This window comes from Lepus europaeus, chromosome 1 (genome assembly GCF_033115175.1).
Source record: "Lepus europaeus isolate LE1 chromosome 1, mLepTim1.pri, whole genome shotgun sequence".
Lineage (NCBI taxonomy): Eukaryota > Metazoa > Chordata > Mammalia > Lagomorpha > Leporidae > Lepus > Lepus europaeus.
The window spans coordinates 182,843,205-182,862,535 of record NC_084827.1 but is presented as its reverse complement, the minus strand read 5'-3'; the positions used below and the strand labels follow the sequence as shown (position 1 = coordinate 182,862,535).

At 57.0% G+C, this 19,331-nt stretch overlaps 2 protein-coding genes across 2 annotated transcripts; both read right to left on the bottom strand.

Moving 5' to 3' along the window:
* Positions 1–2,213: 2,213 nt before the first annotated feature.
* LOC133763753 (olfactory receptor 9S13-like) lies at positions 2,214–3,164 on the bottom strand. Its single transcript, XM_062197508.1, has one exon. The coding sequence runs from the start codon at positions 3,162–3,164 to the stop codon at positions 2,214–2,216; it is 951 nt and encodes a 316-aa protein (XP_062053492.1).
* A 12,715-nt stretch (positions 3,165–15,879) lies between these two features.
* Positions 15,880–16,830, bottom strand: LOC133763742 (olfactory receptor 9S13-like). Its single transcript, XM_062197504.1, has one exon. The coding sequence runs from the start codon at positions 16,828–16,830 to the stop codon at positions 15,880–15,882; it is 951 nt and encodes a 316-aa protein (XP_062053488.1).
* Between the last annotated feature and the right edge of the window lie 2,501 nt (positions 16,831–19,331).

Genomic DNA, 19,331 nt, shown 5'->3' with positions numbered 1-19,331 from the left:
TTCTTGTCTTTTAATAACTTTAAAATTTTTATTTCTTTCTTGCTTTCTTTCTTTATTTGACAGGTAGAGTTGTAGACAGAGAGAGAGAGAGAGACAGAGAGAAAGGTCTTCCTTCCGTTGGTTCACTCCTCAAATGGCCGTGATGGATGGAGCTGCGCCAATCCAAAGCCAGGAGCCAGGTGCTTCTTCCTGGTCTCCCATGCAGGTGCAGGGGCTCAAGCACTTGGGCCACCCTCCACTGCCCTCCCAGGCCACAGCAGAGAACTGGACTGGAAGAGCAGCAACCGGGACTAGAATCCGGCACCCATATGGGATGCTGGCGCTGTAGGCAGAGGATTAACCAAGTGAGCCACAGTGCCAGCCCCTAAAATTTTTATTTCTATATTTATTGCACATAATTATTGTATGTATTCATTAACAATGAAGACTTTATGACATTTTACTTTTTAAAAATCCAAGAATACACAAATAGAACAGAATTAAGACTCAAGAAGTAGAGCCACTTCTGTAGAGACACTTGGATTATGACAATGTGATATTATATAACACTGGGAAAAAGATATCTAAAAAGTCAGTAGGGTAGCCATATGAACAATATGAAATTTAACCACTACCTCGGAAGAACAGAAAAATTAATTGCATTTGAATAAAGACACAAATATGAAAGACTAAACAAATGATCACACACTGAGAAGGATGTGCATATCTCTCATAGCTGCCATAGGTAAATATTCCCTGAACATGCCGCAGAATGGAGTATCCATCAAGGAAGTGACCAATAAGCTTACCTTAGTGAAAATGTTTAAGAAATCGTTAATAAAATCCTAAATCAATACGAATATGGAAGCTATATAGTGGGAGGTATATTTGAAAATCATATAACCAAAATAGGGATCATACCAAAAATGTTTGAAGAATTTCTGCAATCCATATGAGAAATAACAGAGTAGAAAAAAATGGAGAAAAATATATACTTCCCCCAAAAGAACATTCAAATGTCTCTTAATATTTAAGCTCATTTGCAACTGGGAAAGGGAAAATGAAGATCACAGTAGCAATGACTTGATGCACAGCAGAATGGCTATGATTTACAAAACAGGCAACATGGCTTGTACATGACAATGTGCAGAAACTGAAATTCATTCACTGTTTCTGGGAACAAAAATCTCTACAATATTTTGGAAAACTATTTGGAATTATCCAGAACAATAAACAGGGTGCCGGTTCATGTCCAGCTGTTCCACTACCAATCCAGCTCCCTGCTAATGGCCTGGGAAAAGCAACAGAGATGGCCCAAGAGCTTGGCCCCTGCCATCCATGTGGGAGGCCCCAGATGGAGTTCCTGGCTCCTGGCTTCACCATTTGGGGAGTGAACCAGAGGAAGATGCTCTCTCTCCCCAAGTCTAGGGACATGGTGCCAGGCCTCACGTTCTGTGCCATGGTCCTCAGGAAACTGCCTAATTCCTGTCTGTGGTGTGATGGAACAGAAGGAACCCTGGCACGGAGGGCCCAAACGGAACCTCCATATTTTTCCCAGACCTCCTTGTGAGAGGGGCACTGTGGTCAGGTCTGGGCCACTCACAGTCAACACCATTCCTATTATACGGAACTCATTCTGGGGAAGCTGTGGCCTGATTTCAGAGACTGTTTCCGTGGGATTTCTTTGGGATGGTGAGGAAGAAGAGCTGAAAAGGGGCACAGATGGAGGCAGTGGCCTTTCCAGTCACTGCTCATGGTGGGCCACCAGGACAACACTCAGCCACGTACCTGGGAGGAATCTGGTATATTTGCAGAGACGTTATTTTCCTGACACGTTTGATCAAGACGTACAGGTATCTGAGCTCTCTGATGCTAACTCGTGGGGTGGCTCAGAGAGCATGAGGACTCAGAGACAGCAGCACTGGCCCCGGCGACACCAGGATGTTGCTTTGCCCGTAGTCTCCACATGGCGGCTGCCACTGCTCCGTGGGACTTCACAGGCAGAACACAGTCCTGCACTTTACATAATAGCATATAATAGCATCCCGTCCCATCTCACACAGACTGCCTGGCCCAAATACACCTCAAGAAAGGATTCGGTGGAGGACAAACCGATTTCTGAACACACACCTCATGTGGAAGCAAGAAGGGTGGAAAGCCAGTCAGTGCCCAGGGTCTCTCTCTCTGTCTCAGACCTGCTCTCCAGCCCCCTGGGCTCTGTCACAGCCACTGTCTCATGTGGCTGTGCATCTCTGTCCCAGCCTCCCCAGGGCTTCCTTCACATCCTGGTTCCGCAGACTATAGATGAGGGGGTTGAGCATCGGGATGACGAGGGTGTAGAAGACAGACACCACCTTTGCCTGCTCCATGGACTGCACAGCCCCTGGCTGAGCATACATGACAAAGACAGTCCCGTAGAACATGGACACAGCCGTCAGGTGGGAGCCGCAGGTGGAGAAGACCTTGTGTCGCCCCGATCCAGAGCGCATCCTGAGGATGGTCACTGTGATGTAGCCGTAGGAGATGAGGACTGCCAGAGTAGTGCCCACGATGATGAGTCCACACATGGCGAACATGACGAGCTGGTTGAGGGCCGTGTCGGCACAGGCCAGCCGCAGCAGAGGGGGCACATCACAGAAGAAGTGGTCAATGTGGGTGGAGCCGCAGAAGGGCAGCTGGAAGGTGAGGCTGGTCTCCACCAGGGAGTTGAGGCAGCCCCCACCGTAGGCACCCAGCACCAGGCGGGCACAGGCCGAGGGGCTCATGGTCACCGGGTAGCGCAGGGGGCTGCAGATGGCCATGAACCGGTCATAGGCCATCACGGCCAGGAGCAAAGCCTCAGTGGTAGCCAACAGGGAAAAGAAGAAGAGTTGAGTGGCACAGCCGGTAAAGGTGATGACCTTGGAGGAGGAGAACATGGTGGCCAGGGCGTTGGGGGCAATGGCCGAGGAGTAGCACAGGTCCAGAAAGGACAGGTTCTTGAGGAAGAAGTACATGGGGGAGTGCAGTCGGGCATCCAGGCTGATGACCACGATCATGGTGAGGTTGCCCAGGACGCTCACCACATACAGGGCCAGGAACACAGCAAAGAGCAGGGCCTGGGTCTGCTCATCTTCCCCAAACCCCTCTAGCACAAACAGCCCCCAGGATGCCGCGGAGAGGGTTGTGTTTCTGTGCGTGGGCATGGCCCTGACTGGGGCAGCTGCAGAGGGAATGAGAGCAGTGAGAGGATCAGGCCATAGTCCCTCAGTCACTTGGCCCAAGGAGCTAGGGACCTGCTGGAGCCACGCTGCCTGCTGAGAGCTGCCCACTGTTCCTTCCATGGACTCAGCCTGGCCTGCAGAGGGAAAGTGACCCTGACTCACTGGACCCATGGACGTGGTGGGGCAGACTGCACTGGGGCTCTCGGGGGCTCTGGGGAGGCAGCAGTGAGTGACTTGGTGAGGGCAGCCTCCCAGCCTCCCTGTCCTGCTCCTCAGACACCTGCTTTCCTGCCCCAGGGCTGCTCCTGGGCTGGGCTGTTTGCACTCCTTGTTCCTTATCTCACCCCATCTCACGGCAGGACCCTGGTCCTCTTGGCTTCGCCTACCCCGGCCTGACCACAGCAGCATGTCATCCCAGCCCCCTGCACCCGAGTATCTGGAGAAGCCCCTCGTGTCTGCATGTTGGTCAGCCAGGGGTCAGCTGAGGCTCCTGGACTGAGAAAGTCAGGATAAGCCCACGCAGGTTTATAGGATGACCGTGCCCTCCTGCAGTCTACCTGTCCTGTGCCCTGTGCCCTCCCCACTCAGGGCTGGGGCTCAGCCAGGGTCAAGCCCACGCAGGTTTATAGCATGACCGTGCCCTCCTGCAGTCTACCTGCCCTGTGCCCTGTGCCCTCCCCCTCAGGGCTGGGGCTCAGCCAGGGTCGAGCCCACGCAGGTTTATAGCATGACCGTGCCCTCCTGCAGTCTACCTGCCTGCCCTGTGCCCTCCCCCCTCAGGGCTGGGGCTCAGCCAGGGTCAAGCCCACGCAGGTTTATAGCATGACCGTGCCCTCCTGCAGTCTACCTGCCCTGTGCCCTGTGCCCTCCCCCCTCAGGGCTGGGGCTCAGCCAGGGTCGAGCCCACGCAGGTTTATAGCATGACCGTGCCCTCCTGCAGTCTACCTGCTCTGTGCCCTGTGCCCTCCCCCTCAGGGCTGGGGCTCAGCCAGGGTCGAGCCCACGCAGGTTTATAGCATGACCATGCCCTCCTGCAGTCTACCTGCCTGCCCTGTGCCCTCCCCCCTCAGGGCTGGGGCTCAGCCAGGGTCAAGCCCACGCAGGTTTATAGCATGACCGTGCCCTCCTGCAGTCTACCTGCCCTGTGCCCTGTGCCCTCCCCCCTCAGGGCTGGGGCTCAGCCAGGGTCGAGCCCACGCAGGTTTATAGCATGACCGTGCCCTCCTGCAGTCTACCTGCCTGCCCTGTGCCCTCCCCCCTCAGGGCTGGGGCTCAGCCAGGGTCAAGCCCACGCAGGTTTATAGCATGACCGTGCCCTCCTGCAGTCTACCTGCCCTGTGCCCTGTGCCCTCCCCCCTCAGGGCTGGGGCTCAGCCAGGGTCAAGCCCACGCAGGTTTATAGCATGACCGTGCCCTCCTGCAGTCTACCTGCCTGCCCTGTGCCCTCCCCCCTCAGGGCTGGGGCTCAGCCAGGGTCAAGCCCACGCAGGTGTATAGGATGACCGTGCCCTCCTGCAGTCTACCTGCCTGCCCTGTGCCCTCCCCCCTCAGGGCTGGGGCTCAGGCAAGGCCTGCTCTTTCTTTTTCAGACAGCAGAGGGGGCTCTGCCCAGTTCCATCTGCACACTCCTCACCCATCTCCCCTCCTGTCATTGTCACCACGCTGAGCTGGGCTCTGCTGGTCACCAGCAGAGAGGCCCGAGGCCACTGTGTACAGAGCCTGGCTGGGCGGGGGCTGCTATGTGCTCCAGGCAGTGACTGGGTGCCCTGGGTGGGCGGGCACAGCTGCTGCACCCCTCGGCAGGGCTCACCTTCACACGTTGGAGGGTGCTCCACCCCACCCTCTACCCAGCAGCTTTTCCCACTGTGAGCTCACGGGTTTGAATGAAATGGTCTGGTACTTCTTACCCTGGGCAAGGCTTTCTCATGTCCCGTCTCAAAATACTGACCACGCGAGTGTCCTTGCGATGGGTTGAAAACGTAGAGAATCCACCCCAAAGCCAAGGTCTAGAGTCTGAGTGTGAGGAAGAACGGGTGGGGCCCCTGCTGTGAGAGGCTCAGCTGCTCCCTGGGTCCCTGCAATGAGAGCTCTTGGGCAGCTGCAGCTTCTGCCTCACCTGGCCCTGCCCGCACTCCTGACCTCCTGCTGGACAGGGAGCCCTCAGCACCTGGAGTGGTGAGTGCAGGGGCTGCTCCCTGGCCCCACCCTGCACTACCTGCAGACTCGGAGCCTGGGCTTCACAAAGCACCCTGAGGGGTGGCCTCCACGTGGAGTGCAGAGGCTCTGCTCATGGTGACCATAAGTCCCAGCCAGGCCAGCTGCCTCCCCTGCTGAGTGCAGGCCCTGAGTGCTCACTGTATACCCCAGCTCTGCTGTGTCCCCATGGAAATGGCCGCCTTCAACCCTGGGGGCCCTGACGGGTGAGCCCCTTGGTCTTTCCTTTCCCAGGTGATGGTCAGGTCTCACCCAAGGCCACACAACCAGGTCCTACCCACCCAGAGTCCCTTGCACTGCTGACGTGGTCTATGCTGAACTGAGTGAAGTGGGCACCAAGGCCCTCTGTCCCTCCTCTCTCCAGCTGAGACTTCCTGGTAGGGAAAGGACTGGGGGGGGGCAGAGGTGGGCACAGGAGTCCCAGGGAGAGTTGCTGGCATGCAGTTCTGGTTGCCTGAAGCCCCTGGGTCTTTGACAGGAGAGGGGACAGCTTGCTCACCTCTGCCTCCTGGCCTTGTCCTGCCAGCGGGGCAGCCGGGCAGCTGGGCAGTGTGCGAGTCTGCTGCCCTTGGCCTCACTCTGCCAGGGAGGACTTTGTGCACCTGGCAGGGCTGGGACTCAGGGCCTCCCATGGCCAATTAGGGGTGACTGGGCCCTTGCTGTGCGCTGGGACTCCCAACTCCCTGGGCCTCTGGAAGCTGCTGTGCTGTGGCCAATCTGTGTCTGATCATTATCCCTTCCAAAAGCCGCTGTGAACTCACATTCCCCAGGGACCCCTGGAGTGGCTGCAGGGCCCAAAGCGCACACATTTGGAGAGACCAGCGGCCTTCACTGGAGAGGGCTCAGCAGGGTGAGGGCAGCTGGGACCTCCTGGACATCCACCGCCTCCCTGTGCTGCTCCAGCCCTGGCCTGTTGGGTGAGGATGGTGACGGGGCCACCCGTTCCACCTGACCCCTGATGCACCTGCCCAGGCGCTGACCACACACATCATCACCCCATGTACAGTCGGGCAGTGTAAGGCACCCGCCTCTAGATTTCCTTTCTGAATCTGTCCGTCTCTCTCTCCCTTTCCTATTAAAAATCAAACACACACATGCCTGGTGATTCCATCAGCTTGGAAGTGATAAGTACGGATGAAGCTCTTCTCTCTGAGCCCCTTAGGAGTTTTCTGTGTGCTCCCTGTGAGCCTGTACTCTGTGGGCTCTTGTCCGTGTCTCCACAAGCCAGCCCACCTGAGCCTTGGCTGAGCTGGGTCTCCCTGAGCATGCATCCCACATCTTCTTGCTCACGTGTGGGTTGGACGTCTCTACCACTTCCTGTGTGTGGAACATGACTTTGCTCCCCTGCTCTCCCCGCGGAGGCTGCTGCCTTGAGTTCTCGTCTGCCACCATCTTTAGGGTCAGCCTCCCACAGTCTCAATACAGCCAGGTCCTCTGCCTCCATATAGGAATGATGGCTTTGGACCAACAGCAGACAGAATCCTCATTGACCCGTGAGGCCACCTCAGTATAGCCTTCACTCTGCGTGCTTCTCCCAGCTTTCTGCAGAACTGCCCACAGCACCCTGCTCACAGTATCATGGCTCCCTCTCATCTGCCTGCAAAGCCCTTCCAGCCTGTTTTCAGTCAAGCAGTTCCAAGGTCTCCCCTGGCTTTTCCGGTGGTGTCAATGGTAACAACCCCACACTGCACTGTGTTCCATTACTTCAATTAAAACCCCAAGTGCAGCCACTCAGTGAGGAAGATGGTTTCCTTATGCCTACAGTTTGGAGGTGCACAGTCCAAGGCTGGGTGGCCCCATTGGCTCAGCCATCTGGTGAGGCTGAAGGATGACCACCGTTATGGGCATACAGTGACCCAGGAAGCAGAGAGGCACAGCGAGCACCCTCCGCGTGCATCACCGCCTCACGAATGGCCCCAGGCCCTTAAAGTCCTCCTTGCAGGCCCAAGTCTCAGGGGCCACGATTAAAGCGAGTCTCCACTGTTGATCCATTAACCACTGATGGAAGAATTTGGAGTCTGAACATCTGTGTGGGTGTGGGGAGACAAATCCTGCCCAACTCATGACACCCAGTATCAACAGGATAGAGAAGAATCCATGTTCCTATCGCTCAAGCCAGAAGGGACATCTGGAAAAAGCCCTGCTTCTGACCACATGAAAACTCCTGGCAAAGCAGAGAGAGAAGGACTTCAACTCGATAACATATGCAAATGACCTACAGGCAGCATCACAGTTAACGGTGAAAGACAATGTTTTCTACCCCAGACTGGGAACAGTCTGTCATTCTTTGACACAGTGCTGAAAGTTCCAGCCACTGCAATGAGTTAAGGAAAATAAGATGCACATCCGTAAAGGAAAAGATAACCTATGTCCCTATGAAATGACTTGGTGGCCTAGACAGAGAGATATCCCAGCTGGAAACATGCACACAGAATGAAATTCACCAGGGTCTCAGAAGTAACATGGACATCACGGGACCCTATTCAAACACACAGTAACTTGGATGGATTCCAATGGAATTCTCAATTGAAAAATGCCACTCTCAAACTGTTACATGCTATATGATTCAATTCATAAACCATTCGTGGGGTCAATGGTGTAGTGTAGTGGGTTAAGCTACCACCTACAACACCAGCATCCTATATGGGTGCTGGGTCATGTCCCTGCTGCTCCACTTACGTTCCAGCTCCCTGCTGATGGCCTTGGGACCCTGCACCCATATGGGAGACCCAGATGAAGCTCCTGGCTCCTGGTTTTGGCCTGGCTCAACCCTGGCCATTGTGGCCATCTGGGGAATGTACCAACCAAGGCTCGCTCGCTCTCTCTCTTTGTCTCTCTCACTGTCTCTCCCTCTATCTGTGTAACTATTATTTTTATATAAATAACTCTTTAAAAATAATTCTTGAAGTAGTAAAAATCATAGAGATGAAGAAGAGCGTAGTGGTTGTCATGAGTTAGTGGAGTTGAGACGGAGGAAGATGGCTCTCGCTACAATAGGATATCCTGGGAACAGATGTGTTGTGTATCTTGACTGTCAAAGCTATAACAGAAACCACAAAATAAATGCATGTAAAACTGGTCATTACTGAATAAGATGTGTAGTTTTTAATAATGTCAATTTTCTGCTTGTGATAATGTCCATCAGTTTTGTGAGATTTTACCACTGCTGGAAAATGTATGAAGAATGTGTTGGACCTCTGTATATCCCTTCTCTGTGTGTGTGTGTGCAAACAAAGTCTTTATTTATTCTATATTCAATATATCAGGGTAAATGACAAGCCCATGTGAGAGACACAGAGACTCAGGAGTGTGGAGATCCCTTCAGGTTGGGATTGAGCGAGAAAATAAAAGAGGAAGCATTTGAGGTGATTCTTCATTTTCATTGGTCAATGTACTTACGTGCTTTGCACTGAGCACACAGCTGGGACTCTGTGGGGACAACGTGAGAGTTGGTGCATGTGCTCACATCAGGGTAGGTCAGCACGTCCAGCTCCTCCGGCACTGATCTTCCTTTGTGAGGAGAACCTTCACTTCCAGTCCTCCATAAACCATGTACTACACTGCCGTAAGCTGAGGTCTGGTGTTCTGTAGAACCCTAGAGCTCAGGACCGCATCCCAAAGCTCCCTCCACCCACCCTCCCACCCTTCCTATCCTCGGGATCGCCACTCTACTCTTTACTTCCATGAAATCAATTTGGTTGGTTTCCAGAAGTGAGAACATGCAGAATTTGTCTTCCTGTGGTTCATCTCACTTAACGTTATGCCCTGCAGTTCCATCCATGTCTCCCTAGCATTCTTTCATGGATGAACAGCACCCCGATGTGTTATCTGCCCCTTCCCGTCAGGCATTCACTCACTGGCGAGCACCTCAGTGGATTCCACACAGTACTGGCCATTGTCGGCAGTGCTGCAGCGAACACGGGAGTCTGGGTAGCTCTCTGAGGGTCAACCTCATCTTTTTGGATATACTGTATCGGTCTGTTTCCTGTTGCTGTAGTGAAATACCCGAGGACAGGTAACCTCCTGAAGAAAAGAGGTCAATTAGCCCACAGTGCGTGTGGCTGGCGTCAGCTCAGCTTGGGTGAGGGCCTCATGACAGCTGATGTCGTGGTGGGGGCACCTGTGAGAGGGGGAGAGCCCAGACAAAGCCAAAGAGACTGGGGGCCCACAGTCCCTTTCAAGAGCACACGTGTCTGTGTATATGCGCTCCACACGTTACACACATGCATGTTGCATATACCCACAAGCAGAGAAGGTGGAGCGGATGAGAGTGAGGTGGTAAGCATGGTACTGCTGAAGAACCAAAGTGACTCCATTTTAAAACAAACAAAAAAAGAAGCAGCCTCCGTTTCCCATAGCAGACCCGGATCCTTGTAAAAGCAGGCATTCAGGCATTCTGGAGATATCACAACTCACCAGGGACAGCTAGCTCGGTAGACCAAGGACAGCACAGTAGAGATTGCTGAACAAAGTAACTCCCTGTACCCAAGGCTTCCGTGCTGTGAGCCCCCGCTGTAACTCCCTGTACCCAGAGCCCCAGTGCTGTGAGCCCCCCTGTAACTCCCTGTACCCAGAGCCCCAGTGCTGTGAGCCCCCGCTGTAACCCCCTGTACCCAGAGCCCCCGTGCTGTGAGCCTCCGCTGTAACTCCCTGTGCCCAGAGCCCCCGTGCTGTGAGCCCCGCTGTAACCCCCTGTGCCCAGAGCTTCCATGCTGTGAGCCCCCCTGTAACCCCCTGTGCCCAGAGCTTCCATGCTGTATGTAACTGTTTTTTTCCTGCTGATGGAGCCCTTTTTCCCTTTCAAATCTCTCCCAAACAAAGACCGGGGCCTCACTCCTTCCTCCGCTGTGCCGGTTGGTTGGATGGGGTCCCTGTCATGGCTTGTACTCCCGCATAAACCTTGCTTTTGCAGTTCGGTGTGATCGACTCTCTGGGGGTCTCTGCGGGGATCTAACGACCTGGGCACAGCACTACCACAGAGAGAGCGAGTCAGCACAGACTGCTAAAATTGTGTGGTTTAAAATCAAGCAACGTGGCACACCACACCAACAGAATGGAGGCACAACACGTGACTCTAGATCCAGGAAAAGATTTCATAAATTCAACACCACTTCAAGATAAAGGCTCGCAACACACTGGGAACAGAAGGCAACGACGTCAGCTTAGGAAAGGCCGTACATGAAAAACACAACTGACATCGTTCTAGACGGTGAGAGGTGATACAACATTGTCCTCTAGGGTCAGGAACAAAGTAAGGATGCCTGACCTCACCGCTTCTATTCCTCTGGGCACCTGACGTCCTGGCTGCCACCACGAGGCCAGAAACGGAGCCGGGGGTGGTGCGAGCTGGAAAGGAAGACGCCAACCCTCCCAGGTGCAGCTGACATCACCCTCTTGTCAGGAGAATGGACGACGGACTCGTAACCGAGACAGCAGCGTGAGCTGAGGTGCTCCTGAGAGCCCCGTAGAGGGGCCCCTCACACCAGGCCGTCTTGGGGTCTTCCTGGGAACAAAACATCCTGCCTCCCTGTGCCCCAAGCCTGAGAACACCGCCTTGGCTGGTGCCCGCAACCGCAACACCTGCAAGACGCTGTTGTCAGCTGGAAGCCCCCAGGACCGGTGGAGACACCCTGAACCCTGTCACTGCTGCCGCCCCGCGACGCACAGCCCTTCTCTGTGACGTCAACCTTTCCGTCCCACCCACCCCGCCCCAAGTCGAACTCTGCCAATAGACGAGTGCTAACCAATCTTGGTTTTCGGCCCTGGGCTAATCCTCCGCCTGCAGCGCCGGCACGCCGGGTTCTAGTCCCGGTAGGGGCGCTGGAGTCCCATGTGCCATTGCCTGTTGAACACCTGCCACACGAACAAAATTCTAAACATTCCATGAAGAGCCGTTAGGACTGCTGTGCTAATTTAGCCAAGTTCAGGATACACAGTGGGCACACAAAACACTGCATTATCACATGAACGACGGGAATGCCAGAATGGAGACAGCAGTGCCATTTACAAGGATATCAAAACGGGCACTTAACCAACCAGAGACGTGGACACCAACAGCTGCCAATCATCGCCAAAGAGCACCCACACGAGTGAGAGGTGTCCCGTGCTCAAGGGCACGTAAGCCGTCACCAGCACCCCGGGCAGCGTGCGAATCTACGGTCCCCCCTGAAACCCCAGGGAAAGACAAGGGAAGCCCGCCCTAAAACTCATAGGGATTTTCAGAGGATCCCCAAAGAGCCGAAATAACTGTGGGAAAGAAGAACAAATGTGGAAGGCTCATACGTCGTCTTAAAACACAGCACGGAGCTACGGTAAAGCAAACGGTATGGCACCGGCGTCCGGCGAGACGACAGCCCAATTAACGCCGCGAAACGGAATAACCGTCCAGGTGCGGTCGGAACAAGACCACTCAGACAACGCCCGCCGTGGGGCTGGAGAAGGTGGGTCTGCACACGCTCGCCCTCACCGTGCGCACTGAGGAGCCTCGGCGGGCCTCGGGCCGGAGCGCAGGGCTCCTCGGTGAGGTGGGACCAACCGAGCTCCTCCTCTGCGGGGGCACCGGAAGTGAGCACCCGGCGCGACCCCTCACAGGCTCCCTCTGGCGGAAGCCATTGTTAATGCTGGCGATGGTGGGCACGCGACACCGGAAGTGAGTGCAGGGGGGTGGGCACCAGAGGTGAGCTCACCGGAAGTGAGCACATGGGGTGGGCACCGGAAGTGAGTGGACCGGAAGTGAGCGCCCGGCGGGACCCCTCACAGAGGGTGGAGGCGAAGTGAGCCCGCACACCAGACGTGAGTGCCCGCGGGCACCGGAAGTGAGCCCATGGGGGTGCGCACCGGAAGTGAGCGCAGCGGGCGCCACCTCTGACAGGATCCCTCGACGGAAGCCCTCATCAGTGCTGGCGAAGGTGGGCACGCACACCGGAAGTGATGGACGGTGGGCACGCACACCGGAAGTGAGCGCGCGGGCTCCGCCCCGACAGGCTCCCTCCACCGGAAGCCGTCTCCGCGGGGTGGGGGGGGGAGCCGCCGCGCCCTGACTGCAGGGTAGCGCGGGCACCACAGAGCTGGCGGGAAACCAGCGGCTCGGAGGGTTTGCCCTCAAAGATGCAAATGGCCGACGGACAGGAAGCCGGCCCAGGTCCCAGCCCTGAGGGAAGCCTTGCCCGGCCTGGGCGCCCTCGCTGCCACCGTGGACGTGGGGCGGGCCCAGGCGCGTGTGGCCGGGAGCCGGGCGAGTTCCCCACAGCCGTGTGTGGTGCCCACGGCGGGACACGGCCGCGCAGGGTGGGCCACCTCGGGGAGCAGGAGCCCTGCCATGACGGGGCTCGGGGAAGGCAGCCATGGGACCGCGCACACGCCACGCCAGCCCGCAGGCCAGGAGAGGCGCAGCTCGGCCACCACAGGTGCCCAGGGGCTGGGCCGAGGGTGGGCGTGGCCATGTCAGTACTGAGGGTGCTGGGGCAGAGGGGTGGGCGTGGCTGTTAGAACTGAGGGGGCTGGGGCAGAGGGTGGGCGTGGCCGTGTCACTACTGATGGGCTGGGGCAGAGGGGTGGGCGTGGCCGTGTCACTACTGATGGGCTGGGGCCATGGTGGGCGTGGCTGTGTCAGTACTGAGGGGGCTGGGGCAGAGGGTGGGCGTGGCCGTGTCACTACTGATGGGCTGGGGCAGAGGGTGGGCGTGGCCATGTCAGTACTGAGGGGTGCTGGGGCAGAGGGGTGGGCGTGGCCGTGTCACTACTGATGGGCTGGGGCAGAGGGTGGGCGTGGCCATGTCAGTACTGAGGGGTGCTGGGGCAGAGGGGTGGGCGTGGCCGTGTCACTACTGATGGGCTGGGGCCATGGTGGGCGTGGCTGTGTCAGTACTGAGGGGGCTGGGGCAGAGGGTGGGCGTGGCCGTGTCACTACTGATGGGCTGGGGCAGAGGGTGGGCGTGGCCATGTCAGTACTGAGGGGTGCTGGGGCAGAGGGGTGGGCGTGGCCGTGTCACTACTGATGGGCTGGGGCAGAGGGTGGGCGTGGCCATGTCAGTACTGAGGGGTGCTGGGGCAGAGGGGTGGGCGTGGCCGTGTCACTACTGATGGGCTGGGGCCATGGTGGGCGTGGCTGTGTCAGTACTGAGGGGGCTGGGGCAGAGGGTGGGCGTGGCCGTGTCACTACTGATGGGCTGGGGCAGAGGGTGGGCGTGGCCATGTCAGTACTGAGGGGTGCTGGGGCAGAGGGGTGGGCGTGGCCGTGTCACTACTGATGGGCTGGGGCAGAGGGTGGGCGTGGCCATGTCAGTACTGAGGGGTGCTGGGGCAGAGGGGTGGGCGTGGCCGTGTCACTACTGATGGGCTGTGGCAGAGGGTGGGCGTGGCTGTGTCAGTACTGAGGGGTGCTGGGGCAGAGGGGTGGGCGTGGCCATGTCACTACTGATGGGCTGGGGCAGAGGGTGAGCGTGGCCATGTCAGTACTGAGGGGGCGGGCCGAGGGTGGGCGTGGCCATGTCAGTACTGAGGGGTGCTGGGGCAGAGCAGGCGTGGCCATACCAATACTGAGGGGCGGGCAGAGGGTGGGCGTGGCCGTGTCACTACTGATGGGCTGGGGCAGAGTGGGCATGGCCATTTCACTACTGATGGGCTGGGGCAGAGGGGTGGGCGTGGCCGTGTCACTACTGATGGGCTGGGGCCATGGTGGGCGTGGCTGTGTCAGTACTGAGGGGTGCTGGGGCAGTGGGCGTGGCCGTGTCACTACTGATGGGCTGGGGCAGAGGGTGGGCGTGGCCATGTCAGTACTGAGGGGTGCTGGGGCAGAGCAGGCGTGGCCATACCAGTACTGAGGGGGCGGGCAGAGGGTGGGCGTGGCTGTGTCACTACTGATGGGCTGGGGCAGAGGGGTGGGCGTGGCTGTGTCAGTACTGACGGAGGGCTGGGGCGGAGGGTGGGTGTGGCTTTCCGTGCTGCACTGCACTGGCTGCACTGCACGTGATGAGCTTAGCCATTCCAGGCAGTGCGCTAAAAATGGTGAAGATGGCGAATTTTATGTGGTATGTTTTTTGCACAAGTAAAAGTGAAATAGTTCTCAAGGTCTAGCATTGAATCAGTAAAAAGCCAACAAGATGGCCTTTGAATGTTAGGAAGTCTGCTCTCTGCCTCACCTCATCCACTGCTAGACTGCTAGACCCGTGTCAGAAACCACAGATGGAGTCCGAATTCCCCGGGTACTGGCCGGGAGGCGACAGCACAAAGACACCACTTCTGATGCTGAACCGTAATGTGCCCCAAATCTGAAATGTAGGTAAAGCAAAAGGAAAATAATGTGTAGCTTTTGAGGGCCTGTTTTTTTTTTTCTCTTGTCTCCTCCAGATTCTTGGAGAATCGTGTAGTGTAAGAAAAGTATTCCCGACAATTCTAAGTCGAGATTAATGCTCTTATCCTGAGGACTCTTAACACATTCTTGTTTGTACATCAAATTCTACAACCTGAAGGAAAATCTACACTTGAGCAAGGAAGAATGTTTCAGTATTTTCTGCTTCCAGCTTCATATTATGATAAACAAGACAGACATCTTTTTCCTACTAAAAACACAGGGAATGACAGAAAATATGAATCTGAGAGAAAATTTGAAAAGAGGGAAAGGGAAAAGAACATGGCTAAACACCAGGGGATGTCTTTGGTGGAGCACAAAACCGAGGAACTACTAAAAAAAAATAGAGAAGACGAGGAGGAGAGAGGACTTGGATATCAGATGAATAAGGGAAATTAAACAGGAGTAGCAATGACGTTGCAGAGTGCCACGCTGAAGTGAGTGACACACGAAGCAGATGGGACCTTGGGGGATTTTCCAGCACATGAGCAGGGTAGCAGCACTCAGAGGGCCTGTCCGTCCCCTCCACGCTGGAGCAGGTGTGTCTCAGGTAGGAGGAAGAGGCGTGGTGCTGCCCTGCGGGAGGGGTCGGCATCACGGACAGGCGGAGGGGAGGAAGCAGCCGTGCTGGGCCATGGGGGAGGAGGAGGGGTCTCCCTCAGTCTCTAGGATTAGCTGTAGGGACAGCAGGATGCAGTAAAGAAGGGTCTGGCCCCATCCTCTCAAGCTTCCTGTCCTGAGATGATCAGGGGCTTCCATGAGATTCAGTGATATGGGGAGAACGTGACACGGAACGTCTGATCCAGGCACTGTCATGGAGAGAGGTCAACACCGGCTCCCATCCTCCACTTCAGGACAAGCTGCTCCTAGCTCTGCCCCTTGCTGGTGCACTAAGTGACTTGAGTCTCGCTCCAGCTGTGGACCCTCAGATTCCTGAGGGCAAAGAACCTGCCTGATTCCTCTTTGCCCCTCACAAGTAGTATATGTCTGGTCTATAACATGATTTCAAGAATGGCTGGATGAGTGGTTGAAAATGGATGAATGAGAGGATAAAAGAATGAATGATTCAGACTACACCAAGTGACTACCACTGTCCTCCCTTCCAGCCCCCTGGGCTCTGTCACAGCCACTGTCTCACGTGGCTGTGCATCTCTGTCCCAGCCTCCCCAGGGCTTCCTTCACGTCCTGGTTCCGCAGACTATAGATGAGGGGGTTGAGCATCGGGATGACCAGGGTGTAGAAGACAGACACCGCCTTCGCCTGCTCCACGGACCCCACACCTCCCGGCTGGCCATAAATAACAAAACCAGTCCCGTAGAACATGGACACAGCCGTCAGGTGGGAGCCGCAGGTGGAGAAGACCTTGTGTCGCCCGGATCCAGAGCGCATCCTGAGGATGGTCACCGCGATGTAGCCATAGGAGATGAGGATCGCTAACATGGCACCAACAAGGATGAAGCCGCAGATGGCGAACATGACGAGCTGGTTGAGGGCCGTGTCGGCACAGGCCAGCCGCAGCAGAGGGGGCACATCACAGAAGAAGTGGTCAATGTGGGTGGAGCCGCAGAAGGGCAGCTGGAAGGTGAGGCTGGTCTCCACCAGGGAGTTGAGGCAGCCCCCACCGTAGGCACCCAGCACCAGGCGGGCACAGGCCGAGGGGCTCATGGTCACCGGGTAGTGCAGGGGGCTGCAGATGGCCATGAACCGGTCATAGGCCATCACGGCCAGGAGCAAAGCCTCAGTGGTACCAAGAAATGAGAAGAAGAAGAGTTGAATGGCACAGCCGGTGAAGGTGATGACCTTGGAGGAGGAGAACATGGTGGCCAGGGCGTTGGGGGCAATGGCCGAGGAGTAGCACAGGTCCAGAAAGGACAGGTTCTTGAGGAAGAAGTACATGGGGGAGTGCAGTCGGGCATCCAGGCTGATGACCACGATCATGGTGAGGTTGCCCAGGACGCTCACCACATACAGGGCCAGGAACACAGCAAAGAGCAGGGCCTGGGTCTGCTCATCTTCCCCAAACCCCTCTAGCACAAATGGCCCCCAGGATGCCGCGGAGAGGGTTGTGTTTCTGTGCGTGGGCATGGCCCTGACTGGGCAGGGGACAAAGTGGGTGGTGGTGGTGGTGAGAAGAGCAGACCACGGTTACTCGGCTCAGGGAGCTGGTGCCACGCTGTTTACTGACTTGAGGGGCCGCCAGCCACCCACTGTTCCTTCCATGGACTCAGCCTGGCCTGGAGAGGGAAAGTGACCCTGACTCACTGGATCCATGGACGTGGTGGGGCAGACTCTGCACTAGGGCTCTCAGGGGCTCTGGGGAGGCAGCAGTGAGTGACTTGGTGAGGGCAGCCTCCCAGCCTCCCTGTCCTGCTCCTCAGACACCTGCTTTCCTGCCCCAGGGCCGCTCTTGGGCTGGGCCATTTGCACACCTTGTTCCTGGCCTCATCCCTCCCTTCCTCCCTGTCTCACACACAGCAGTGCCAGCCCTGCCCAGGCTGAGTCAGGTGGGGCTGACTCTGTCTCTCCCCTGCAGGACCCTGGTCACCCTAGCTTCACCTGCCCCAGCCTGACCACAGTAGCATGTCATCCCAGCTCCCTGTACCTGAACATGGTGCTCAGAAGCCCCCTTCATGTGTGCATGGTGGACGCGTATGGAAGGTGCCAGCCCAGCCACTCTGGTCTGAGGATCAACCAGATAGGGGCCAGGGGATGGTCAGGAGGTGGATGTGCCCTCTCTGGTTGTTTCTGCCTCACGGCTCTGTCTGCCTCCTCCCCAGACCCACCCACTCCCCTCCAGGGCTGGCTGTGCTTTACGAGATCATAGCCACTCAGCTCTGCAAGGCCCCTCTCTCTGAATCTCCCTGGACACGTGCAGTCCTGGGAGCAGGACGGACACTATCTGCAGAGGGCCAGCATCATCCCGCGTGTGTCCCCAAGGTCATGGGGGCATGAGTCAGGCTTGGCCAGAGAGACACGGGGCATCACAAGAGGTGTGATCTGATTCCAGAGCTGAGCCCATGTTCCTGGAGGTCAGCTCAGCCATCCGCTGCAGCTGCATTCAGTGAGTGAGCTGAGAATGGAGGCAGCACTGGTGGGTGAGTGGGTGATGTGCAGGAGGCTCTGTCCCCAGCCCCTCAGCCCTCATCCCTGACTGGGTTGATGACATCCCAGATGCCCACATAGCAGTGAGCACCAGGGAGGGGGTGCATTGTGTGATGTCCTCTCCTGGTGAGACTGTGATACCCACCCTGGAAGGGCAGCAGAGGGGACAGATGGAGCTGCAGGGCCCAGGCAGGGGCCCTGGGAGCAGGGGACTGGGGTTGGGGAAAGGCTACACTGCACACCCTGGACAGCAGCTTCAGTAACCCCTGGCCACAACTGCTTGTCCTGGGCCACCATTCCTGGCTCAGGCACACAGGAAGGGCTTCTTACTATAGTGACCTCCCACATCCCACCACAGGGTCACCAATTGCACTCCTACCCCCAGAGTTCTTAGCTTTGTGGCTCTGGGGCTCTCTCCTAGGCCAGGGGTTCCCATCAGGGTCCCCTGGCCATCCCCACCCTGACTACCTGGGTGCCTGTGCCAGCCCCCGAGAAGTTGCTGGCATCTACACTCTGGCAGAGCCAGGCTCACTGTGTTGTTGGGCACAGTAGCACTCTGCCTCCTGCAGGGGCACAGGAGGGCAGACGGTGGTGGGGTGGGTGGGGGTGGGGGGCTTTTACCTGGCCTGAGCAACCCTCTTTGGGTGACACAGGTGTCCTCTGTGGTGACTCCATTCCTGGAGCGTGGCCTGCAGCTTGCTAGAAGGCAGTGTCACACTGACCCCACTAACACCAAATCTATACATTGTGCCTGCTTTTTCCATTCACACTGGGACCCAGCGCTCCAGCTCTGAGCCCTGTGCTGGCTGTGCCATGCCTGGCTGCCCACACTGACTCCTGTTGTCATCCTGAGTGAGCTCGGCTCCCTGAAGCCTGTGCCCTCCAGCGTCTCCTGTGCTCTGGTCTGCTCTGTGCTGAATACAGTGAGGTGGGTGCCGGGGACCCCTGCTCATCCCCTGTTCAGCCCTGGCTTCCAGAGCAGGGCAGGAGACTGGGAGGGGGCAGACGTGGGCACCTCAGGTAACAGAGTCACCAGGTGTACACTTCTGGCTGCAGTGAGCTCCTGGGTCTTTGGTGGGAGAGGGGGAGGACGGGCTCACTCACCTCTGCCTCCTGGCCTTGTCCTGTCAGCTGGGCGGCATGTGAGGCCATTGCCCTTGGGCTTACTCTGCTAGGGAAGGCTTTGTGCATCTGGCAGAGCTCGGCCTTGGGGCCTCCAGTGGCCAATTAGGTGGGGCTGTGGGCCTGTGCTGTGTGCTGGGACTCCACTTCCCCTTGGGTGCCCTGCCCTACCCTCATCCAACTCCTCCTCACCTGTGAGGCTGGGACCAAGGCCCAGGAATTCCTCAGGCTCTGAGGCATGAAAAGGAGATGTGAAGAAAATCACAAGCCAGACCTAGTTGGCCTCAGGGCACTGTCCCCGCAGGCAAGTGTGAGCTGCAGGTGCAAGGTCCTCTCATGGACCACCTGCTTCTGCCCCACCC

What these genes read in the sequence shown, in the direction of transcription:
- LOC133763753 (XM_062197508.1), bottom strand. Translation starts at nt 3,164, where the DNA reads ATGCCCACGCACAGAAACACAACCCTCTCCGCGGCATCCTGGGGGCTG.
- LOC133763742 (XM_062197504.1), bottom strand. Translation starts at nt 16,830, where the DNA reads ATGCCCACGCACAGAAACACAACCCTCTCCGCGGCATCCTGGGGGCCA.